Below are 26,289 nucleotides of genomic sequence, written 5' to 3'. Positions count from 1 at the left end.
CCCATGTAATTAATTTCTTTTTTTTCATCTTGATCTTTTGTTAGCACTTTTATGAGTTCATCAGTTTTTCATTAGAGTTCTGAAAATGCTTATTCATTCAGTTCAGCAGTACAGTCAGTTACCAGAAACCTGTACTTGTCAGAGTCTTTTCCATGAATTTCTTGAAGATGAAACCCTTTTATAGGAACATATTTGCAAAATCATCAGAGTACACCCAGAACTGTCTGTAAATGACAAAAGACTTAAAAATGACCATGGTTAAAGATTTGATGAAAGTTCATAATAATGCAGTTGACAAGAAAATTAGTTATTTCTGAGATATACATTTTAAAGTAATAACTAGGATTATTACTTATAACATTATACCAGAACATATAAGATTTTTAGACGTTTCCTGTAATGTCTGAAACATTTATATTAACATATTTCCATACATAATTCCATACAAATACAAATATAAGATTTTTAGAAATTTCATGTAATGTCTGAAACATTTATATTAACATATTTCCATACATATTTCCATACAAATACAAATATAAGATTTTTAGAAATTTCATGTAATGTCTGAAACATTTATATTAACATATTTCCATACATATTTCCATACAAATACAAATATAAGATTTTTAGAAATTTCATGTAATGTCTGAAACATTTATATTAACATATTTCCATACAAATACAAATATAAGATTTTTAGAAATTTCATGTAATGTCTGAAACATTTATATTAACATATTTCCATACATATTTCCATACAAATACAAATATAAGATTTTTAGAAATTTCATGTAATGTCTGAAACATTTATATTAATATATTTCCATACAAATAACCCAATGAAAGTTTAGTATTAGTTGTTTTGTTTGTTTTTTTATACTGCAGGTTCTTATTAGGCATCAGTTTTATACACATCAGTGTATACATGTCAATCCCAATCGCCCAATTCAGCACACCACCATCCCCACCTCATCGCAGTTTTCCCCCCTTGGTGTCCATATGTCCATTCTCTACATCTGTGTCTCAACTTCTGCCCTGCAAACTGGCTCATCTGTACCATTTTTCTAGGTTCCACATACATGCATTAATATACGATATTTGTTTTTCTCTTTCTGACTTACTTCACTCTGTATGACAGTCTCTAGATCCATCCACTTCTCAACAAATGACTCAATTTCGTTCCTTTTTATGGCTGAGTAATATTCCATTGTATATATGTACCACAACTTCTTTATCCATTCATCTGTTGATGGGCATTTAGGTTGCTTCCATGACCTGGCTATTGTAAATAGTGCTGCAATGAACATTCGGGTGCACATGTCTTTTTGAATTACGGTTTTCTCTGGGTATATGCCCAGTAGTGGGATTGCTGGGTCATATGGTAATTCTATTTTTAGTTTTTTAAGGAACCTCCATATTGTTCTCCATAGTGGCTGTATCAATTTACATTCCCACCAACAGTGCAAGAGGGTTCCCTTTTCTCCACACCCTCTCCAGCATTTGTTGTTTGTAGATTTTCTGATGATGCCCATTCTAACAGGAGTGAGGTGATACCTCATTGTAGTTTTGATTTGCATTTCTCTAATAATTAGTGATGTTGAGCATCTTTTCATGTGCTTCGTGGCCGTCTGTATGTCTTCTTTGGAGAAATTTCTATTTAGGTCTTCTGCCCATTTTTGGATTGGGGTGTTTGTTTCTTTGATATTGAGCTGAATGAGCTGTTTATATATTTTGGAGATTAATCCTTTGTCTGTTGATTCATTTGCAAATATTTTCTCCCATTCTGAGGGTTGTCTTTTCGTCTTGTTTATGGTTTCCTTTGCTGTGCAAAAGCTTTGAAGTTTCATTAGGTCCCACTTGTTTATTTTTGTTTTTATTTCCATTACTCTAGGAGGTGGATCGAAAAAGATCTTGCTGTGATTTATGTCAAAGAGTGTTCTTCCTATGTTTTCCTCTAAGAGTTTTATAGTGGCCAGTCTTATATTTAGGTCTCTAATCCATTTTGAGTTTATTTTTGTGTATGGTGTTAGGGAGTATTCTAATTTCATTCTTTTACATGTGGCTGTCCAGTTTTCCCAGCACCACTTATTGAAGAGACTGTCTTTTCTCCATTGTATATCTTTGCCTCCTTTGTCATAGATTAGTTGACCATAGGTGCGTGGGTTAATCTCTGGGCTTTCTATCTTGTTCCATTGATCTATGTTTCTGTTTTTGTGCCAGTACCATATTGTCTTGATTACTGTAGCTTTGTAGTATAGTCTGAAGTCAGGGAGTCTGATTCCTCCAGCTCCATTTTTTTGCCTCAAGACTGCTTTGGCTATTCGGGGTCTTTTGTGTCTCCATACAAATTTTAAGATGATTTGTTCTAGCTCCGTAAAAAATGCCATTGGTAATTTGATAGGGATTGCATTGAATCTGTAGATTGCTTTGGGTAGTATACTCATTTTCACAATGTTGATTCTTCCAATCCAAGAACATGGTATATCTCTCCATCTGTTGGTATCATCTTTAATTTCTTTCATCAGTGTCTTATAGTTTTCTGCATACATGTCTTTTGTCTCCCTAGGTAGGTTTATTCCTAGGTATTTTATTCTTTTTGTTGCAATGGTAAATGGGAGTGTTTCCTTAATTTCTCTTTCAGATTTTTCATCATTAGTGTATAGGAATGCAAGAGATTTCTGTGCATTCATTTTGTAACCTGCAACTTTACCATATTCATTAATTAGCTCTAGCAGTTTTCTGGTGGCAGTTTTAGGATTCTCTATGTATAGTATCATGTCATCCGCAAACAGTGACAGTTTTACTTCTTCTTTTCCAATTTGTATTCCTTTTATTTCTTTTTCTTCTCTGATTGCCGTGGCTAGGACTTCCAGAACTATGTTGAATAATAGTGGTGAGAGTGGACATCCTTGTCTCGTTCCTGATCTTAGAGGAAATGCTTTCAGTTTTTCACCATTGAGAATGATGTTTGCTGTGGGTTTGTCATATATGGCCTTTATTATGTTGAGGTAGGTTCCCTCTATGCCCACTTTCTGGAGAGTTTTTATCAGAAATGGGTGTTGAATTTTGTCAAAAGCTTTTTCTGCATCTATTGAGATGATCATATGGTTTTTATTCTTCAATTTGTTAATATGGTGTATCACATTGATTGATTTGCGTATATTGAAGAATCCTTGCATCCCTGGGATAAATCCCACTTGATCGTGGTGTATGATCCTTTTAATGTGTTGTTGGATTCTGTTTGCTAGTATTGTGTTGAAGATTTTTGCATCTATATTCATCAGTGATATTGGTCTGTAATTTTCTTTTTTTGTAGTGTCTTTGTCTGGTTTTGGTATCAGGATGATGGTGGCCTCATAGAATGAGTTTGGGAGTGTTCCTTCCTCTGCAATTTTTTGGAAGAGTTTGAGAAGGATGGGTGTTAGCTCTTCTCTAAATGTTTGATAGAATTCACCTGTGAAGCCATCTGGTCCTGGACTTTTGTTTGTTGGAAGATTTTTAATCACAGTTTCAATTTCATTACTTGTGATTGGTCTGTTGATATTTTCTGTTTCTTCCTGATTCAGTCTTGGAAGGTTATACCTTTCTAAGAATTTGTCCATTTCTTCCAGGTTGTCCATTTTATTGGCATAAAGTTGCTTGTAGTAGTCTCTTAGGATGTTTTGTATTTCTGCGGTGTCTGTTGTAACTTCTCCTTTTTCATTTCTGATTTTATTGATTTGAGTCCTCTCCCTCTTTTTCTTGATGAGTCTGGCTAATGGCTTATCAATTTTGTTTATCTTCTCAAAGAACCAACTTTTAGTTTTATTGATCTTTGCTATTGTTTTCTTTGTTTCTATTTCATTTATTTCTGCTCTGATCTTTATGATTTCTTTCCTTCTGCTAACTTTGGGTTTTGTTTGTTCTTCTTTCTCTAGTTTCTTTAGGTGTAAGGTTAGATTGTTTACTTGAGATTTTTCTTGTTTCTTTAGGTAGGCTTGTATAGCTATAAACTTCCCTCTTAGAACCGCTTTTGCTGCATCCCATAGGTTTTGGGTCGTCGTGTTTTCATTGTCATTTGTCTCTAGGTATTTTTTTATTTCCTGTTTGATTTCTTCAGTGATCTCTTGGTTATTTAGTAACGTATTGTTTAGCCTCCATGTGTTTGTCTTTTTTACGTTTTTTTCCCTGTAATTCATTTCTAACCTCATAGCGTTGTGGTCAGAAAAGATGCTTGATATGATTTCAATTTTCTTAAATTTACTGAGGCTTGATTTGTGACCCAAGATGTGATCTATCCTGGAGAATGTTCCGTGTGCACTTGAGAAGAACGTGTAATCTGCCGTTCTTGGATGGAATGTCCTATATATATCAATTAAATCTATCTGGTCTATTGTGTCATTTAAAGCTTCTGTTTCCTTATTTATTTTCATTTTGGATGATCTGTCCATTGGTGTAAGTGAGGTGTTAAAGTCCCCCACTATTATTGTGTTACTGTCGATTTCCTCTTTTATAGCTGTTAGCAGTTGCCTTATGTATTGAGGTGCTCCTATGTTGGGTGCATATATATTTATAATTGTTATATCTTCTTCTTGGATTGATCCCTGGATCATTATGTAGTGTCCTTCCTTGTCTCTTGTAACATTCTTTATTTTAAAGTCTATTTTATCTGATATGAGTATAGCTACTCCAGCTTTCTTTTGATTTCCATTTGCATGGAATATCTTTTTCCATCCCCTCACTTTCAGTCTGTATGTGTCCCTAGGTCTGAAGTGGGTCTCTTGTAGACAGCATATATATGGGTCTTGTTTTTGTATCCATTCAGCCAGTCTATGTCTTTTGGTTGGGGCATTTAATCCATTCACGTTTAAGGTAATTATCGATATGAATGTTCCTATGACCATTTTCTTAATTGTTTTGGGTTTGTTTTTGTAGGTCCTTTTCTTCTCTTGTGTTTCCCACTTAGAGAAGTTCCTTTAGCATTTGTTGTAGAGCTGGTTTGGTGGTGCTGAATTCTCTTAGCTTTTGCTTGTCTGTAAAGCTTTTGATTTCTCCATCAAATCTAAATGAGATCCTTGCTGGGTAGAGTAATCTTGGTTGTAGGTTCTTCCCTTTCATCACTTTAAGTATATCATGCCACTCCCTTCTGGCTTGCAGAGTTTCTGCTGAGAAATCAGCTGTTAACCTTATGGGAGTTCCCTTGTATGTTATTTGTCGTTTTTCCCTTGCTGCTTTCAGTAATTTTTCTTTGTCTTTAATTTTTGCCACTTTGATTACTATGTGTCTCGGCGTGTTTCTCCTTGGGTTTATTCTGTATGGGACTCTCTGCGCTTCCTGGACTTGGGTGGCTATTTCCTTTCCCATGTTAGGGAAGTTTTCGACTATAATCTCTTCAAATATTTTCTCTGGTCCTTTCTCTCTCTCTTCTCCTTCTGGGACCCCTATAATGCGAATGTTGTTGCGTTTAATGTTGTCCCAGAGGTCTCTTAGGCTGTCTTCATTTCTTTTTATTCTTGTTTCTTTAGTCTGTTCCGCAGCAGTGAATTCCACCATTCTGTCTTCCAGGTCACTTATCCGTTCTTCTGCCTCAGTTATTCTGCTATTGATTCCTTCTAGTGTAGTTTTCATTTCAGTTATTGTATTGGTCATCTCTGTTTGTTTGTTCTTTAATTCTTCTAGGTCTTTGTTAATCATTTCTTGCATCTTCTCAATCTTTGCCTCCATTCTTATTCCGAGGTCCTGGATCATCTTCACTATCATTATTCTGAATTCTTTTTCTGGAAGGTTGCCTATCTCCACTTCATTTAGTTGTTTTTCTGGGGTTTTTTCTTGTTCCTTCATCTGGTACATAGCCCTCTGCCTTTTCATCTTCTCTGTCTTTCTGTAACTGTGGTTTTTGGTCCACAGGCTGCAGGATTGTAGTTTTTCTTGCTTCTGTTGTCTGCCCTCTGGTGGTTGAGGCTATCTAAGAGGCTTGATGGGAGGCTCTGGTGGTGGGTAGAGCTGACTGTTGCTGTGGCGGTCAGAGCTCAGTAAAACCTTAATCCACTTGACTGTTGATGGGTGGGGCTGGGTTCCCTCCCTGTTGCTGTGGCGATCAGAGCTCAGTAAAACCTTAATCCACTTGACTGTTGATGGGTGGGGCTGGGTTCCCTCCCTGTTGGTTGTTTTGCCTGAGGCAACCCAACACTGGAGCCTACCCGTGCTCTTTGGTGGGGTTAATGGCAGACTCTGGGAGGGCTCACGCCAAGGAGAACTTCCCAGGACCTCTGCTGCCAGTGTCCTTATCCCCACGTTGAAACAGAGCCACCACTTGCCTCGGCAGGAGACCCCCCAACACCAGCAGGTACGTCTGGTTCAGTCTCCCCCAGGGTCACTGCTCCTTCCCCTGGGTCCCGATGCACACATTACTTTGTGTGTGCCCTCCAAGAGTGGGGTCTCTGTTTCCCCCAGTCCTGTCACAGTCCTGCAATCAATTCCCACTAGACTTCAAAGTCTGATTCTCTAGGAATTCCTCCTCCCGTTGCCAGACCCCCAGGTTGGGAAGCCTGACGTGGGGCTCAGAACCTTCACTCCAGTGGGTGGACTTCTGTGGTACAAGTGTTCGCCAGTCTGTGAGTCACCCACCCAGCAGTTTTGGGATTTGATTTTACTCTGATTGCGCCCCTCCTACCGTCTCACTGTGGCTTCTCCTCTGTCCTTGGACGTGGGGTATCCTCCTTGGTGAAGTCCAGGGTCTTCCTGTCAATGACTGTCCAGCAGCCAGCTGTGATTCTGGTGCTCTCGCAAGAGGGAGTGAGAGCACGTCCTTCTACTCCGCCATCTTCAGGGAGTGTTCTAATTTCATTTTTACACGTAGCTGTCCTGTTTTCCCAGCACCACTTATTGAAGAAGCTGTCTTTTCTCCATTGTATATTCTTGCCTCCTTTATCAAAAATAAGGGGACCATATGTGCATGGGTTTATCTCTGGGCTTTCTATCCTGTTCCATTGATCTATATTTCCGTTTTTGTGCCCATACCATATTGTCTTGATTACTGTAGCTTCATAGTATAGTCTGAAGTCCGGGAGCCTGATTCCTCCAGCTCCGTTTTTCTGTCTCAAGATTGCTTTGGCTATTCGGTGTTTTTTGTTTCTCCATACAAATTGTGAAATTTTTTATTCTAGTTCTGTGAAAAATGCCATTGGTAGTTTGATAGGGATTGCATTGAATCTGTAGATTGCTTTGGGTAGTAGAGTCATTTTCACAATGTTTATTCTTCCAATCCAAGAACAAGGTATATCTCTCCATCTGTTTGTATCATCTTTAATTTCTTTCATCACTGTCTTATAGTTATCTGCATACAGGTCTTTTGTCTCCTTAGGGAAGTTTATTCCTAGGTATTTTATTCTTTTTGTTGCAATGGTAAATGAGAGTGTTTCCTTAATTTCTCTTTCAGATTTTTCATTATTAGTGTATAGGAATGCAAAAGATTTCTGTGCATTAATTTTGTATCTTGCTACTTTACCAAATTCATTGAATAGCTCTAGTAGTTTTCTGGTAGCATCTTTGGAATTCTCTATGTATAGTATCATCTGCAAACAGTGACAGCTTTACTTCTTTTCTGATTTGGATTCCTTTTATTTCTTTTTCTTCTGTGATTGCTGTGGCTAAAACTTACAAAACTATGTTGAATAACAGTGGTGCGAGTGGACAACCTTGTCTTGTTCTGATCTTAGTGGAAATGGTTTCAGTTTTTCACAACTGAGAATGATGTTGGTGGTGGGTTTGTCATATATGGCCTTTATTATGTTCAGGTAAGTTCCCTCTATGCCCACTTTCTGGAGAGTTTTTATCATAAATTGGTGTTGAATTTTGTCAAAAGCTTTTTCTGCATCTATTGAGATGATCATATGGTTTTTATTCTTTAATTTGTTAATATGGTGTATCACATTGATTGATTTGCGTATATTGAAGAATCCTTGCATCCCTAGGATAAATCCCACTTGATCATGGTGTATGATCCTTTTAATGTGTTGTTGGATTCTGTTTGCTAGTATTCTTTTGAGGATTTTTGCATCTATATTCATCAGTGATATTTGTCTTTAATTTTTTTTTTTTGTAGTATCTTTGTCTGATTTTGGTATCAGGGTGATTGTGGCCTCATAGAATGAGCTTGGGATTGTTCCTCCCTCTGCATATTTTTGGAAGAGTTTGAGAAGAATAGGTGTTAGCTCTTCTCTAAATGTTTGATATAATTCACCTGTGAAGCCATCTGGTCCTGGACTTTTGTTTGTTGGAAGATTTTTCATCACAGTTTCAATTTCATTACTTGTGATTGGTCTGTTTATAGTTTCTATTTCTTCCTGGTTCAGTCTTGGAAGGTTATGCCTTTCTAAGAATTTGTCCATTTCTTCCAGGTTGTCCATTTTATTGGCATAGAGTTGCTTGTAGTAGTCTCTTAGGATGCTTTGTACTTCTGCGGTGTCCATTGTAACTTCTCCTTTTTCATTTCTAATTTTATTGATTTCATTACTCTCCCTCTTTCTTGATGAGTCTGGCTAAAGGTTTATCAATTTTGTTTATCTTCTCAAAGAACCAGTTTTAAATTTATTGATCTTTGGTATTGTTTTCTTTGTTTCTATTTCATTTATTTCTTCTCTGATCTTTATGACTTTTTTCCTTCTACTAACTTTGGGTTTTGTTTGTTCTTCTTTCTCTAGTTCCTTTAGGTGTAAGTTTTGATTGTTTATTTGAGATTTTTCTTGTTTCTTGAGGTAGGGTTGCATTGCTATAAACTTCCCTCATGGAACTGCTTTGGCTGCATCCCATAGGTTTTGGATCATCGTGTTTTTGTTGTCATTTGTCTTTAGGTATTTTTTGATTTCTTCTTTGATTTCATCAATGATCTCTTGGTTATTTAGTACCGTATTGTTTAGCCTCCATGTGTTTGTGTTTTTTACATTTTTTCCCCTGTAATTGATTTCTAATCTCATAGCATGGTGGTCAAGATGCTTGATATGATTTCAATTTTCTTAAATTTACTGAGGCTTGATTTGTGACCCATGATGTGATCTATCCTGGAGAATGTTCCATGTGCACTTGAGAAGAAAGTGTAATCTGCTGTTTTTGGATGGAGTGTCCTATAAATATCAATTAAATCTATCTGGTCTATTGTGTCATTTAAAGCTTGTGTTTCCCTATTAATTTTCTGTTATAGCTGTTAGCATTTGCCTTATGTACTGAGGTCCTCCTATGTTGAGTGCATATATATTTATAATTGTTATATCTTCTTCTTGGATTGATCCTTTGATCATTATGTAGTGTCCTTCCTTGTCTCTTGTAACATTATTTTAAAGTCTATTTTATCTGATATGAGTATTGCTACTCCAGCTTTCTTTTGATTTCCATTTGCATGGAATATCTTTTTCCATCTCCTCTTTCAGTCTGTATGTGTCCCTAGGTCTGAAGTGGCTCTCTTGTAGACAGCATGTATATGGGTCTTGTTTTTGTATCCATTCAGCGAGACTTCGTCTTTTGGTTGGAGTGTTTAATCCATTCACATTTAAGGTAATTATCGATGTGTATGTTCCTATTACCTTTTTCTTAATTGTTTTGGGGTTTTTTTTGTAGGTCTTTTTCTTCTCTTGTGTTTCCCACTTAGAGAATTTCCTTTAGCATTTGTTGTAGAACTGGTTTGGTGGTGCTGAATTCTCTTAGCTTTTGCTTGTCTGTAAAGCTTTTGATTTCTCTGTCGAATCTGAATGAGATCCTTGACGGGTAGAGTAATCTTGGTTTTAGGTTCTTCCCTTTCATCACTTTATATATATGGTACCACTCCCTTCTGGCTTGTAGAGTTTCTGCTGAGAAATCAGCTATTAACCGTATGGGAGTTCCTTTATATGTTATTTGTTGTTTTTCCCTTGTTGCTTTCAATAATTTTTCTATGTCTTTAATTCTTGTCAATTTGATTACTATGTGTCTCGGTGTGTTTCTCCTTGGCGTTATCCTGCCTGGCACTCTGCGCTTCCTGGTCTTGGGCGGCTATTTCCTTTCCCATGTTAGGGAAGTTTTCGACTATAATGTCTTCAATTTTTTTTTTTCAGGTCCTTTCTCTCTCTCTTCTCCTTCCGGGCCCCCTATAATGCGAATGTTGGTGTGTTTAATGTTGTCCAGAGGTGCCCTAGCTGTCTTCATTTCTTTTCATTCCTTTTTCTTTATTCTGTTCCGTGGCCGTGATTTCCACCATTCTATCTTCCCAGTCATTTATCCATTGTTCTGTCTCAGTTATTCTGCTATTGATTCCTTCTAGTGTATTTTTCATTTCATTTATTGTATTGTTCATCTCTGTTTGTTTGTTCTGTAATTTTTCTAGGTCTTTGTTAAACATTTTTTTTTGACATTTTTAAGTGTAGTTTTTTTAAACATCTTTATTGGAGTCTAATTGCTTTATAATGTTGTGTTAGTTTATGCTGTATAACAAAGTGAATCTGTTATATGTATACATATATCCCCATATCCCCTCCCTCTTGCGCCTCCCTCCCACCCTCCGTATCCCACCCCTCTAGGTGGTCACAAAGTACCTTGTGCTATGCAGCTGCTTCCCACTAGCTATTTTACATTTGCTAGTGTATATATGTCAACGCCACTCTCTCACTTCGCCGCAGCCTACCCTTCCCCCTCCCTGTGTCCTCAAGTTCATTCTCTGTGTCTGCGTCTTTATTCCTCTCCTGCCCCTAGGTTCATCAGAACCATTTTTTTTTTTAGATTCCATATATATATGTTTGCATATGGTATTTGTTTTCCTGTTAAACATTTCTTGTTATCTTCTTAATCTTTGCCTCCATTTTTTAACTGAGGTCCTGGACCATCTTCAGTATCATTATTCTGAATTCTTTTTTTGGAAGGTTGCCTATCTCTACTTCATTTAGTTGTTTTTCTGGTGTTTTATCTTGTTCATTTATCTGGTACATAGTCCTCTGAATTTTCATTTTGTCTATCTTTCTCTGAATGTGGTTTCCATTCCACAGGCTGCAGGATTGTAGTTCTTTTTGCTTCTGCTGTCTTCCCTCTGGTGGATGAGGCTATTTAAGAGGCTTGTGCAAGTTTCCTGATGGGAGGGACTGGTGGTGGGTAGAGCTGTGTGTTGCTCTGCTGGGCAGAGCTCAGTAAAACTTTAATTCGCTTGTCTACTGATGGGTGGGGCTGAGTTCCCTCCCTGTTGGTTGTTTGGCCTGAGGTGACCCAGCACTGGAGGCTACAGGCTCTTTGGTGGGGCCAATGGCAGACTCCGGGAGGGTTCATGCCAAGGAGTACTTCCCAGAACTTCTGCTGCCAGTGTCCTTGTCCCCATGGTGAGCACAGCCACTCTCTACCTCTGCAGGAGACCCTGCAACACTAGGCAGCAGGTCTGGTTCAGTCTCCTATGAGGTCACTGCTCCTTCTCCCTGGGTCCTGGTGTGCAGACTACTTTGTGTGTGCCCTCCAAGAGTGGAGTCTCTGTTTACCCCAGTCCTGTTGAAGTCCTGCAATCAAATCCCACTAGACTTCAAGGTCTGATTCTCTGGGAATTTCTCCTCTCGTTGCCAGACCCCCAGGTTGGGAAGCCTGACGTGGGGCTCAGAACCTTCACTCCAGTGGGTGGACTTCTGTGGTACAAGTGTTCGCCAGTCTGTGAGTCACCCACCCAGCACTTACGGGATTTGATTTTATTGTGATTGTGCCCCTCCTACCGTCTCATTGTGGCTTCTCCTTTGTCTTTGGATGTGGGGTATCTTTTTGGTGAGTTCCAGTGTCTTCCTCCAAACTCTGGAACTCCACACTCCCATACTCTGGAAGCTTCCCTTTGGATGTGCTGCATCTCCCCTTCCATGCAGGTCCTTTTGGTTCATTTTTGTATGTTTAAATCTTGGCAATTTTTAAATTTTGTATGTTTAAATTTTGGCATTAAACCTGAGCTGGGCACTCCTAAAAGTTAAATACTTATGTATAAATCTAACAAAATATGTATAAGATCTCTATGAGGAAAACCACAAAACTCTGATGAACAAAATCAAAGATCAAAGAAGAACTAAAAAAATTGTTCCATGTTAATGGTTGGAAAGACTCAATATTGTCAAGATGTCAGTTCTTCCCATTTTGATCTATAGATTCAATGCAATCCCCAGCAAAATCCCACCAAGTTGTCGATATCGACAAACTGATTCTAAAGTTTATTTGTAGAGGCAAAAGTGCCAGAATAGCCAACAATACTGAAGAAGAACACAGTGGGAAGATTGATACTACCTGACTCCAAGGCTTGCTATAAAGCTCCATCAGGGCAGTGTGGTGCTGATGAAAGAATAGACAAATTCAACAGTGTAACAGAATAGAGAAACCAGAAATAGACTCACACAAATACAATTAACTGATATTTGACAAAGTAGCAAAGGCAATATAATGGAGAAACAATAGTCTTTTCAACAAATTGTGCTAGAACAACTGGACATCCACATGTGAAAGAAAAAAAAAAGAATCTAGACACAGTTCTTTCACTCATTCACAAAAATTAATTCAAAATGGATCACAGATCCATTTACATAAAACATAAAACTATAGAACTCCTAGAAGATAACACAGGAGAAAACCTTGATGACCTTGGGTATGGTGATGACTTTTTAGATACATCAACAAAGGCATAATACGTGAAAGAAACAGTTGATAAACTGTGCTTCATTAAAATGAAAAACTTCTGAAACACAATGCCAAGAGAATGAGAAGACAAGCCACAGACTGGGAGAAAGTATTTGCAAACAACACATGTGATAAAGGTCTCTTATCCAAAGTATACAGAGAACTCTTAAATTCAATAAGAAAACAACCTGATTTTAAAATGGGCCAAAGATCTTAACAGACACCTCACTAAAGAAGATATACAGATGGCAAATGAGCATATGAAAAGATGCTTCACATTATATGTTATCAGAGAAATGCAAATTAAAACCACAATGAGACGCCACTACACACCTATCAGAATGGCCAAAACCAGAACACTGACACCACCAAATGCTGGTGCGGATGGGGAGCAACAGGAAGTCTCATCCATTGCTGGCGGGAATGCAAAATGGTGCAGCCACTCTGGAAGACAGTTTGGCGGTTCCTTGCAAAAAACATACTCTTACCACATGAACCAGTAATCGTGCTCCTTGGTATTTATCCAAAGGAGTTGAAACCTTATCCACACAAAAGCCTGCACATGGATGTTTATAGCAGCTTTATTCACAACTGCCCAAACTTGGAAGCAACCAAGACATCTTTTAGCAATTTAATAGATAAATAACCTGTGGCATAACCGGACAATGGAATATGATTCAGCACTAAAAGCAAATGAACCATCAAGCCACGAAAAGACCTGGAGGAACCTTAGATGCATGTGACTAAGTGAGAGAAGCCAACCTGAAAAGGCTGCACACTGTGTGATTCCTACTGTATGACACACAGGGAAAAGCAAGACTATGGAGACAGAATAAAGATCAGAGGTTGCCAGGGGTTCAGGGATAGGGCAGGATGAACAGGCAGGGCACAGATGACTTTTTAGGGCATGATACCATAATGATGGATACATATCACTATACATTTGTCCAAACCTATAGAATGTACAACACCAAGAGTGAACCCTAATGTAATCTATGGGCCTTGGGTGATAATGATGTAGGTTCATTGTAGGTTCATCAATTGTAGGTTCATCAGTTGTAACCAATGTACCACTCTGGTGGAGGATGTTAAAAATAGGGGAGGTTATGCATGTGTGGGGGGCAGGGAGAATATTGGCAATCTCTGTACCTTCCCCTCAGTTTTGCTGTGAACTTAAAAGTGCTCTAAAAAGATAAAGTCTTAATTTAAATAAATAAATAAATAAGTGAACTAGCTATCTAGCTCTCCCCCAAAACACCCCCACTCCTGCAAAAGAAAATCTAGCTGGTGTCTCAAAACTATTTACTAGATAATCTACTAATCTAAATATTTGCTTCTCAACTCTTTATTCAGTCTTTTACTACAGTAGTGAGTATAGAATCCTTCATTACTATTCTTTTTTCTCAGAATTTTCCTGGCTCTTACCTCATCTTAACTTTTAAAGATATACATGGTGAATTTTATCAGATCCCCACTCTCCCCAAAATTGTGTTGGTATTTGTTGATCACATGAAAATATAGATGAATTTACACTTTGCAATATTGAATTTTATTGTCCAATTTTCTTCTTTCATTTGTTTTTTTTAAAATCTCTTCTTCCTGTTTTTTAAAAATTAATTAATTAAATTTTTGGCTGCGTTGGGTCTTCGTTGCTGTGTGCAGGCTTTCTCTAGTTGCAGCGAGAGGGGGCTAACCTTCATTGCAGTGCAAGGGCTTCTCATCCAGGTGGCTTCTCTTGTTGTGGAGCATGGGCTCTAGGTATGCGGGCTCAGTAGTTGTGGCTTGCGGGCTCTAGAGTGCAGGTTCAGTATTTGTGGCACACGGGCTTAGCTGTTCCACAGCATGTGGGATCTTCCCGGACTGGGGCTTGAACCTGTGTCCCCTACATTGGCAGGTGGATTCTTAACCATTCTTAACCAGAAGGAAGTCCCTCTTCTTTCATTTGATTCTCAACAACTGTATTTTTCTTCATATGTCTTATTAATTTATTCACTGGTGTTTATTTTTGTGTTGCATTGTAAATGGGATTTTTCCATTTTTATGTAATCTTTTTTTTTTTTAATTTATTTATTTTTGGCTGTGTTGGGTCTTCGTTTCTGTGCGAGGGCTTTCTCTACTTGCGGCGAGCAGGGGCCACTCTTCATCGCTGTGCGTGGGCCTCTCACTGTCGTGGCCTCTCTTGTTGTGGAGCACAGGCTCCAGACGCGCAGGCTCAGTAGCTGTGGCTCACGGGCCTAGTTGCTCCGCGGCATGTGGGATCTTCCCAGACCAGGGCTCGAACCCGTGTCCCCTGCATTAGCAGGCGGACTCTCAACCACTGCGCCACCAGGGAAGCCCCTATGTAATCTTAATTATCATTTGTTTGTAGGCAAACTATTGATTTTTAAATATTATTTCTGTTAGCTAGCCACCTTAATTAGAAAATTTCAAATTAGCTTTCCAGGTGTTTCACTTTGACTTCCAGGTATACAATCATATTTTTCCAAACAATGAAAATTTACTGACCCTGATATTTGTACTCTATTTTTCTTAATCTTCTGGCATTGACTAACATTTCCAGAATAATTTTTAATGATGGGGTGACAGCCCCCTGGTGTATTTTTTCTTACATTAATGGGATCATTTCTAGTGTTTAAATATTGTATATAATAATATACACTGGGTTGAGATAGTTATTCTTTTTAATATTTTAAGACAATATTCTCTCATTCTTGATTTACTAAACGATTTTATTATAAATGGATGTTGAATTTTTTCTAAACATTTAAATTAAATTGTAGCATAGAAAACTTTACAAACCATAGATGTACAATTCAATAAACTTTTACAAAGGGAATATAATTGCATGACCAACACCCAGATCAAGATAAAGAACAGTAGGCTTCCCTGGTGGCGCAGTGGTTGAGAATCTGCCTGCCAATGCAGGGGACACGGGTTCGAGCCCTGGTCTGGGAAGATCCCACATGCCGCGGAGCAACTAGGCCCGTGAGCCACAATTACTGAGCCTGTGCATCTGGAGCCTGTGCTCCGCAACAAGAGAGGCCGCGATAACGAGAGGCCCGTGCACCGCGATGAAGAGTGGCCCCCACTTGCCACAACTAGAGAAAGCCCTCGCACAGAAACGAAGACCCAACACAGCCATAAATAAATAAATAAATAAAATAAATAAACCCAAAGTTTAAAAAAAAAGTGAAATATTAAAAAAAAAAAAGATAAAGAACAGACAGTATTCCAGAAGCCCCCTAAAGGTAAATATTTTTCTGACTTTTGTCCATTTCTGAAATTTAAACAAATGGATTCACAGAGTTACACTGTTGTTTCTGTCTTCTTTTACTCAATATTGTGTTTGTGAGATTCATCCATCTTGTTGCATATAGCAGCAGCTCATTCTTTTTATTGCTATATACTATTGCATCAATATGTGAATATACCACAAATTATTAATATATCCTACTGATAATAGACATTTGTATTGTTTTCCATTTTGAGGGCCATGACAAATAACGCTACTATAAGCATTCTTGTACATTTCTTTTGGTAACTTTATATATTTTTTGCTAGGTAGGAGTAAACTTGTTGAGTTATGTTCAGTTTTAGTGGATATTATCAAACAGTTTTCTATAGTAGCAACACCAGTCTGCATCTCTACAAGCAGGACATCAGAGATCTAGTTGCTCTACAAAGTTTTTGAAGCAAATTGTTTTAAATGTTTTAGCCATTAGGGTAGAGTTGCAGAGGCATCTCATTGTGGTTTGAAGTTGTGTTTTTAATATGAAAATAAAATAATATTAAATATATCAATATTGTATAACACTAATATTTAATTTGTGTTTCAATATGTATTGACTATTTGGATGTTGTGGAGTGCCTGTTCAAGTTTTTTGCCCATTTTTAAATTGGAATGTCTGTTTTTTCTTAGCAATTTTCAAGTGTTCTTTAACACATTCCGGATGTGAATACTTTATCAGATATATAAGTGTGTGTAGCAAATATCTTTCAGGAAAAAAAATGTCGTATAATGCTACAACTGAATCTCCTTGAGCATATTTGTTTGTTTATCTTTAATCTGTAGTAGTTCTCATCCAACAGTTGCTTCAGTAGAAACTGCCTGCTCTGGATATTATTTTTATTATTCCTCAATCTGGCTGCTCAATCACCGATTTTTCATTGCATGCTCAAGACTTTCTTCAATTGGAAGCCCAGGTCTATCTTAAGCAGTGGAAAGCTTGTGATAGGGGGTGGGGCAGACATTTTCAGCCCTTGGGATCAGGAGGTCGCCCGGTGGCAAACTGTCACCCCCTGCTAAGGCACCCAGAGGCATCCTTCGGCTCACCAGGCTGCATAATTCTGTAAAAAGTAGGAAGAACTCAGCCAATTGCTCAGGAATCTCACAGCACTTCGAGAGTCAGGACCTCACCCCGTCTAGTTGCCTCCTTCTCGGAGATCTCTGTATGTTCACCAGCCAGACTTTCTCCATGAGCTAGAGCTTGCCGCTCACCTTGGGGTTCTCCTCTCCAACACTTCAGGTTCTAGTCTGGACAGAGGAAACAAGGAAACGACCCCCCCCCCACGACCTTCCTCCCCTCCTCTCCCTCCCTCTTTCCTTTCTTTCCCTCTCCCCTTGTCCTCCTCCTCCCTCTCCCCATCTCTCCTCCAAGGGCCAAGTCCTTGCTCAACCCCAAGGCCTCTGACTGAGAACTCAAGCTTAGCCTCCGTGAGGAGCTCATCTGAAGCTGGCAGCAAGATGCACACTTGGGCTGCCATTTTCCCAATCCCTATTCCTTGAGCTGCACGCGTTAAGTACTCTCTGTTGGATCCTCAGTATGAAAAATAAAGTAACTTCCTCTCATTCGCACATGCCATTTAAACAATTTTCTTAAGTTTACATTGTCAGTATCTATGCTACTTAAATTATTCTCTGAAACCATAACTCCCACAGTTACCGAAATGGCTTTAATGCTGACTGTGAGTCCTTTCATATACTACTTCCTCTTCCTGAGTTCTCTGCTTTGATTTATCTTTTGGTTGGATGGATTTGGTCATTTTTTTTCATTCAAAAATGAGCTCATGAATGCTGTATTCCCTCAGGTTGAAGCTGTCTTCTGTTCCCTTACACATTCATGATGACCTAGATAAGAATACAAGTCTGGGGTCTTACTCTTGCCCTTGAAAATCTTGTTATTTCTCCACTACTAAGTGACAAATTGGATATTATCATGGGGAACTCTGATCCCAGCCTCATTTCCCCTGATACATTACTTGTAGTTTTTTTTTTTTTTTTTTTTGGCCTGAATGCCCGTACAAGTCTTTGTTCACACCTAAAGTTGAGTGACTTAATGAGAATGTATTCAATATCTGAAGTATTCTAGAGCATTCTCTGTCTTTTAAATCTCCAAACTGAAATCAAAATTATTTCAGAAAAAAAATTCTTATATCTGAATTATTTCTTTTTTAACTTTTTTTAAAATATGGAAAGATTCCGTATACTCCCCATAGTTGTCTTTATTTTTATTAATTAATTAATTAATTAGTTAATTTATGGCAACACAACTTGGCTTGTGGGATCTTAGTTCTCCAACCAGGGAGCGAACCCGGGCCGTCAGCTGTGAAAGCGCAGAATCCTAACCACTGGACAGCCAGGGAATTCCCCTGAATTATTTCTTAAGTTAACTTTTTCTGTTACCTTCTTCAAAATTACTATTTTGCCTCATACATTTATTCAAATATATGTACTATGCCATTCCAGGTGCTTTCCTAGGTGTTGATTATCAGTAATGTATACTAACAAGAGTATAGTAGAATTATAGTTAAATCCCTTGTGTCCATCTTTCATACCTATTTTTAGCAGTGTCAAATTATCCTTTGGTTGTCTTCACATCTCTGTATTGTTGTTTTTTTAAAAATTATCTTCTATTTTCTTTCCTGCTCTCAGAGGCTCACTTTTCATGTCCTTATGATTCTCTCCTCTGTGACAGTTATATCATTTATATCTTTTTTTCAATGGTATGGATCTCATTTATGTAAAACAGTATTTCTCACCTTTCTCGAATGAAGACTGCAGAAACTAAAAGCAGTGCTTTACTGAGCTGTCGTTAACCTGGGAGCAGTGCTGCTGCGTGTCCGTTTATATCTTTCGGAACTCACTTTTCAGGACGTATTTCCTTTTTAGCCTCTTTGAGTATGTAAAGTAACATTTGTCACACGTGTTCTACTTTTCCTGGAACTTACTTTTCAGGACGTATTTCCTTTTTAGCCTCTTTGAGTATGTAAAGTAACATTAGTCACACGTGTTCTACTTTTCCTGGAACTTACTTTTCAGGACGTATTTCCTTTTTAGCCTCTTTGAGTATGTAAAGTAGCATTTGTCACACGTGTTCTACTTTTCCTGGAACTTACTTTTCAGGACGTATTTCCTTTTTAGCCTCTTTGAGTATGTAAAGTAACATTTGCCACACGTGTTCTACTTTTCCTGGAACTTACTTTTCAGGACGTATTTCCTTTTTAGCCTCTTTGAGTATGTAAAGTAACATTTGTCACACGTGTTCTACTTTTCCTGGAACTTACTTTTCAGGACGTATTTCCTTTTTCGCCTCTTTGAGTATGTAAAGTAGCATTTGTCACACGTGTTCTACTTTTCCTGGAACTTACTTTTCAGGACGTATTTCCTTTTTAGCCGCTTTGAGTATGTAAAGTAACATTTGTCACACGTGTTCTTCTTTTCCTGGAAAATCTATTTTCATGCGGGTTCTTCATTTGCTTTTTGCTCGTTATGTTTGCTTTTTTCCTTTTGGGGAATAACATTCAGGCCCCCTTTTTTGTCTCTTATACGTATTACTACTCTTTGCCGGTTACCGAAATGGGTCTGGTGCTATGAGCCCTTTCGTTCACTACTTCCCCCTTCCTGAGTTCTCTGTTTTGATTTAGCCGTTGTTCAGGAAGGGCTGTTGGGACGGGGCGGACGCGGGGCCCCTGGCAGCTGCAGTCCACGTATGTGTTCAGAGCAATCCCCTCCCCGTTTTTACCAAATCTGCTCCACGTCTGTGGAGAGGGCTAACTCCTCTCCCCGGGAGGGGCAGGAATTGAAGACGCTCATAGTGAAATATTACTCACAGATTACTTCCTTGTTCAAGTGACCCAGGTCAGCAATTGCAAACTGGCTCATTGTTTTCTCTCTTTTTACAGGCCTGTCTCACTTCTAGTCCATTTCTTGAGAGGAGAAAATAAGTCTTGCAGTTAGGAAACTAAATGCCCCTTGGGATTTACCCCTTTTCCTGTGGCCTGCTTAAGACTCAAGCCCTTGTCTTCCTAAGTAAGGAATTATTCATTGGCCATTTTAGCATTTTGTTTCACTTACTTTTAGAGCAATCTACAGCCCGCTTGAGACGTAGAGAGGCATGCATCAACTCTTACATTGCCCCTCAACGTGGTCCAAGTGTCACTGCACACAACACGTAGTCTTCATCTTCCGTGGCTGGGTCCAAGCCACGTGTCATCAAAGGTGAAACTTTGCCCCCTGCTCTTCTTCTTGTGGGTACTTGTGGGAGCCCTGGCAGAGGAGTCAAATAAACATAACTTTGCACTGTTGTCTTCTACCAGAAGTCTCAGGGGAAATTGCATTCTCATTATTTTTCTTTATTGTAGTCTTAAAAATTCCTGTTCTGATATTTCAGTTTTACTTTTTTGGTAAAGTTTTTTGTACCTTTGCTAGATTTGTAGCACTCTCCAACACTACCCACACCCCACTCTCGCTTTCTGCCTGACAGTATCATGCTACCTGCAAATGATTTCTTCCTTTAAATAGCTTCAGTCTTGCCTTGCCTAGTATGTCACAAGACCCCCTGAGGTCAATATGAATGGAGTGGCTATGAAGAAGTGATAACCTCTATTTCCTGTTCACTTTCTCACAGGCAGTTAAGCTTAAATGTGTGCTATAAAATCTCTTTAACCAACAAGCCCAACCATTTATCACTATAGTCTTAACTACCTCTGCTTTTGGATATCTTAACTCCCCAAAGGACTGTCAATTTAACCATAACTACCTAACAACTGCCAAGCGTCACTTTATGAGCTGCTGTTGAGAGTTTAGCTATTTAAGGCTGATTTTTAAAAATTTTTATTGGCACCTCATGGCATTTGCTTGATTTACTGTGCTGCAAATAACCACAAATTAGGAACATTTCTTTACTTTAAGGTGTAGGCAAAGATTAAAATGGATACTGAATCATCTTTTCTCCATATTATTAACTCCTTACTGGGTCACTCTTCCAAGTTTGCCCAACTGGAAAAGGTCAAATGTGGTCAGTTCTTGACGGAGACCTCTGTGGGTTCCCTAAGCCAGCAACTCTTTTCTCCCCTAGCCTGAGCTCCAAGCAGCTGCTTCTCCACTAGCCCCGGTGTCTTTTCTTAAGGCAAAGGCTTTGATGACATGCGTGGCTTCACACGTCTCATCGAGGACCCTGTGTTTTTTGCAAAGGTATCCAAAGTGGGAAAAATTCAATGGTTAAAAAAGAGACATTGAACATTATTTAGCCATAAAAAGGAGTGAAATTCTGACACATGCTACAACATGGATGAACTCTGAAGCCATTGAGTAACATAAGCCAAACACTAATGGACAAATATTGTATGCTTGCCCTTAAGGTACCTAGAATAAGTGAGTTCACAGGGACAGAAAGTACATTATAGGTTAACCAGGGGCTGGGGGAGGGGCAATGGGGATTTACTGCTTAATGGCTACGGAGTTTCTTTTTGGGGTGGTGAAGTTTTGGAAATAGACAGTGGTGATGGTTGTACAACACTGTGAACGCAATTAACATCAATTGTGCATTTTAAAATGGTTTCCATGACATTTTAAAAAGACACGTATTTCTTTAAAACGAGATGTGAGGCCGTCATCTCAGGACTTCCGCCTCCTCCACACTCACCCCTTCTGCGGGGACCGTGAGGGTTCTGCCCTTCTCTTCGCTCAGAGCTGAAGCCCCTGGACTCTGTCGTGGCGGCCCTCTCTCCATCGCCCTCCCCACTTTCTCCAGTCCTGGTTCTCCCTCCCGGAGAGGCCCCACTTGACTCCTCTCTCCCACCCTCCCGCTCTCTGAAGACTCTCTGCTCACTTCTGAGGCTGAGTGACCCTCCCTGCAGGAGTCCTCCCGGCCGAGGGAAGGCGGGCGTGACAATTCCAGCCAACGCCAGCTGAGATCTGGCAAAACGCACTCACCCAGTTCCGTACCGGAGCGAGGGCCTTTGGGCAAAGACCAGCACGGCTTCTGTCCCTCTGGAGCCGCTCGTGAGAGCTGCGAGAGACGGAAGGGCACTCAGAGCGGCTGCTTCCTGAGTGTGGCCACGAAGAGCCACAGCCTCGGCCCTGCCGGCCCCTTGGGAACCAGGCCAAATCACTGGACCCGGAGTTCCAGATCACCGAGTGGGCTGGTGACCAGTTTGACTTCTGCCCCAGCCCTAAATCCTTCAAGCCAGGGGCGCTAGTTTGCTGCGGTTTCACTGCCAGAAGCAGCGGCAGGTCCAGGCGCGTGGAAGGGCAGGGCCTCAGGAGCAGCTGCGGGGCACGGATCAGCCAAGACGGAGAAAGCCCTAAACAGCGCTTAGAGAAGAAGGACCTCTCCTCTTCCTAAACCACGATCGAGGCAGCGGCAGATGCTGCTGCAGAAGCCCAGGCCGGGGGTCAGCTCTGCCAGAGTAGGAAAGACAGGAAGCCATCTCAAAGCGGCAGTGACAAGGACAGAGGTAGGTAGGGTGGGAGACCTGTGCAGAAGCCCAGGCACAACCAAAATCAGGGGGAAATCCTCATTAATTCAGGACATTAGTCATGGAGTGAACTGATGCTTAGTGAATTTGCTTTTGGGTAACTGGAGCATCTAGCCCAGCAGTTCTCAGTGAGAACCAACGCTGGTTCTTATAAAGTTGATTTTCAGATTTCTCAAAAAACATTATTTGTCACATAACCGCAGCAGGAGAGAAATAATATGCCAAAATATTTATTAAATATTAAAGTTCTTTTAGTTAGTGATGACAAATAGGTTCCAAGGAACACGGGAAGTAGAGTTTTATTGCATATATCTGCTTAAATTTGTTAAGAATCATCAGAGGAACTTTCACATGAGCAGGTGAAGATGGCAAGAAGTGGCCGAGCTTCTGAGGCAGTGTGGCCGCCAGAGCCGCAAATGTGCAGGAGCACCAAGGGGGCTGTGTATTAGCCTAAGAAAAACATCGTTAGAAAGGAGACCTGCTACTGAAAGCTCCACCGTCATATATCACGCACCCCAAAGCCAAATACACTGGAAGGGTGTGTTTATCCAGTGTCTGGAATTTTCCAGACTTTTGCCATTGGCCAATGGAGAAACAGCCTCAGCTTCGAGCTGGCTCATTAAGACCTTTCAGAAAGGAGCCAGTGGATTTTAGCATCTCACCCCAGAGGGAAGGCTCCTGATCACATTAAACCAGAGCGGAGCTGACGGCTTCCTGCACTGCCCTCTCAGTTCAAAGCACAACAGCACTAAAGAACCTGGGATTACATTTCACTTTCTTTTCTGCCATTGTTGTCCCCCAAAATAGCCTACACAGCAGGCTGTTTCTCTAACTGGACGCCACTCTTCTATTTCACGTTCTCACTTTTCTTTAATTGTTTGCCCATCCTCCTCCTCCTTTTCCTCCTTTTTCCTTGGCATTTTTGTCTCGGAGTTGAAGTCAGTGCTCTGGTGGTAAAAGCAAACATAACACACACACTACGCAAAACCCCAGCAGCTCAAGTGTGAAAACTTCTTTCTGGAAACTCTGCCTTACTGTATCTGGATATCGTGTAGAATGAAAATGACAGGATCGTGTTGTGTTTTAATATGGCTTTACTGTTGAATCTACAGGAGTTAGATTGCACCCCCGTTGCTAGGCGGAGTCTCACTGGAAAGATGGAGTGATTCCTGGGCCAACTTCTTTGGGAAAGAAGCTTGAGCCTCAGAAAGGAAACTGGAACTAAGAGCACGGACCCAGTTAGGTGTAAAAGAGGGTTCAGCTTTTCTTGGTCTGGTATCACAGGGTCTAATATCTAGGGGACCGCTCCTAAATGGTAGTTGCTAAACACAGCATTTTCAGACTGACACCTAGAAAAGAAAGTCTCAAAACAAGGCTGGACTGATGCTCTGGCATCCCACATGTGGCTGTGACCTTTGGGTCACAAGCTCTACTTTGCAAAGCGAACAAACTGCCACTGCTTTCAGTATTTTCTACATTTATTTCCCTTTGGTTATCCCCAACCATGATTAGAGAATTTTTCTCAGGGAGTCAAGGAAAAATCTCTTTGCCAACGTTTAGGTCTGAGTATCTTAAGGATTCAGTGAGTCCCTGAGGCTGCATCACCCTACAGAGGAAGGTCTATGGCAGGGGCAGACTTGGGGTTTCTCCCCAGAATAAGAGTCCCCTTCTGACAGTAACTTGATTCATTATGGAAGTTAGTGTTTCTTTTGCCTTCTCCTGTCCAGTTCACTTAATGATCTCCTTCTTCCTTCTCCAACTATTTCCAGCCAGTTACTAATTTTTGCTCAATAGAGTAAACTCTGCCCCACAGAATCTGCAGTTAGGGTATGTTGCCACTAGGTGGTGCAGTACTGCAACTTTTCCTGGAAACCAGTAGTTTTAAAACCCTGGTCCTGACTGGCTATGTCAAAAATGAACTGGGATCTTTTTTTTTTTTTTTTTTAAATACAGATTCTCAGGCCCTGTCCCGGACCTACTCAATAAAATCTCTGAGAACAGGATTCATGAATTTGTGTTTGTTTAACTGTTCTCAGGTGAATCTGATTCACAATTGGTTTTTAGAATTCCTGGCACAAACTATGACACACCTTCACATTTTGCTTAGAATCCAGCTTCAAAAAAAAAAAAAAAATAACCAAGGTCCCTCTGCTTTATAATAAATTTTCCATCTTGCATTTACCAACATATAGAACTTTTTACTACGTTTACAAAGATGGCCTCTAAAACTACTTTCTCGGAATATTTTTTCCTTCTTTTCGTTTTGAGAACTATTTTAAGCTTGTTTTCCATATTACCAACTTGATATCATTCCGGGAGAGGAATTCAGATCTTTCATTTCACCTTGTATTTCATAGCATTCTTCCTTACCCCGTTTAGCTTTTTCAGGAAATCTTAGCTTGAGGACCGATTTCAGTCCTATTTCATAGGGTCCACATTTTCTTAAATTTTATTGAGAGTCTTGACTTCTTTTTTCTGCAATAAAGCTTTCATAAAGTTAAGTTCCCTCTGCCTTTGGACTACTGTGTTTTTCTTATCAGAGAGTTTCTTCCTAGGCCCGTATGAATCTAAGTTCAATCAGGAGAACATAAGCATTCTGGATGTCTCGGACAGGGGAGTCACCGACGGATCCTCGGCCCGGAGGTGACGGAGGAGGTGAGCGGTCAGACGGGGATGCTGCGAGGGCACCGGGACGGAGGGGCGGGAGAGGCGGGAGCGGCGGGGCGGGTGGAGGCCGGAGCCCGGCCGCCCGGGGAAGCTGGGGCCTCGGCCGCCGGACTCTGGGGGGCGGGGCGGTGCTGGGGGACGTGGGGTGAGGGCGGGAGCGGCGTCCTGAGTGCCGGGGGCCCTCGGGGCCTGCGGCGCTTCACCCCCTCCCACTCTCCGGCCTCTCCGCGGCACCTGCCGAGACCCAGCAGCGCCGGAGGCGGAGCTCGCGGCGGCGCGGGTCTGCGAGCGCCGCCTGCCGGTTCTTGGCCGCCCTGGTTTCCGTTCTCCTCTTTGGTGGACGGCGAGGGGCTGGCAGCTGCGCCATTCTGCCCAGGGCCGAGGCCAGAGGACTCCGGACGGGGCGCCCCTTCTGCGTGCGGCCAGCGCCCCTTGCCCGGGGGCCCAGAGGACAGTCGTGGACTTTGAGAGCCTCTCCGCTGGCTTTCTGCGAAGCCGCCACCACCGGGGACGCCGGGCGGCTCGGAGGACACGGTTCCCGCCCCGCTAGGAAGACGGGCGCGTAAGGAGGACAGAGGCGGGCGGTGTGGCCAGGCTACTGCTGGACACGGAGGCCCAGGGGACGGCCGGCCTCTACGATGGAGGCCTGAGATCCGGAGAGAGCCAGGGGCAGCCTCGGGTCTGCATGGCGGGGGAGGAGCGGGAGGGCTGGGGAGCGGCCACGCGGGTGTTCCGGGAGGCCTGAGAGCTGTGCCACCAGGTCGTTCAGAAGGTGCGCGACGGACACGGGCCTCCAGCGGGCGCAGGCCAGCATCACAGGAGTGGTTTAGCACCACACCCTTGGGCTACAGTAAATACAGTAGTTTAGAGACCGGGAGACCAGTTGGAAGGTCAGGGCATCCTGTGCTGGGCCGTGGCAGAGGGGATGGAGAGAAATGGATGGTTCAGGAGAAACTGCAGCACCCTCTGGTTGACTGGGTGTGGTGTCAGGGAGAGAAGCCGTGAGGGCGATCCTGAGGGCTTTCTGGCTTGGGTGACAGGAAGAATTAAAGAAGGACTGAGCTAGCGAAACAGTGAATGAAAACCAGGTCAGTGGGATTAGGAGGGAAGGTCTGATTACTTCCCCCCCTTCCCCACCTTTTTTTTTTTTTTTAAACTTGATGAGTTTGAGACGCTTGTGGAAAATCTGCTTAAACTATATGTTTCTGGAGTGCAGACATTACATACAAA

The 26,289-nt window shown here is 41.0% G+C and overlaps 1 protein-coding gene across 1 annotated transcript in view; it reads left to right on the top strand.

The window, feature by feature from the left end:
* MKX (mohawk homeobox) overlaps nucleotides 1-25,078 on the top strand; it is a 92,884-nt gene extending 67,806 nt beyond the window's left edge. Inside the window, exon 6 of the mRNA XM_057544618.1 lies at nucleotides 24,948-25,078. Coding sequence (XP_057400601.1) covers nucleotides 24,948-25,039 — 92 coding nt within the window. The 3' untranslated portion in view covers nucleotides 25,040-25,078. The remainder of the gene's footprint in view (nucleotides 1-24,947) is intronic.
* Nucleotides 25,079-26,289: the final 1,211 nt, after the last annotated feature.

This window comes from Balaenoptera acutorostrata, chromosome 3 (genome assembly GCF_949987535.1).
Source record: "Balaenoptera acutorostrata chromosome 3, mBalAcu1.1, whole genome shotgun sequence".
Classification (NCBI taxonomy): domain Eukaryota; kingdom Metazoa; phylum Chordata; class Mammalia; order Artiodactyla; family Balaenopteridae; genus Balaenoptera; species Balaenoptera acutorostrata.
This window is presented reverse-complemented; position numbering and strand designations above follow the sequence as displayed.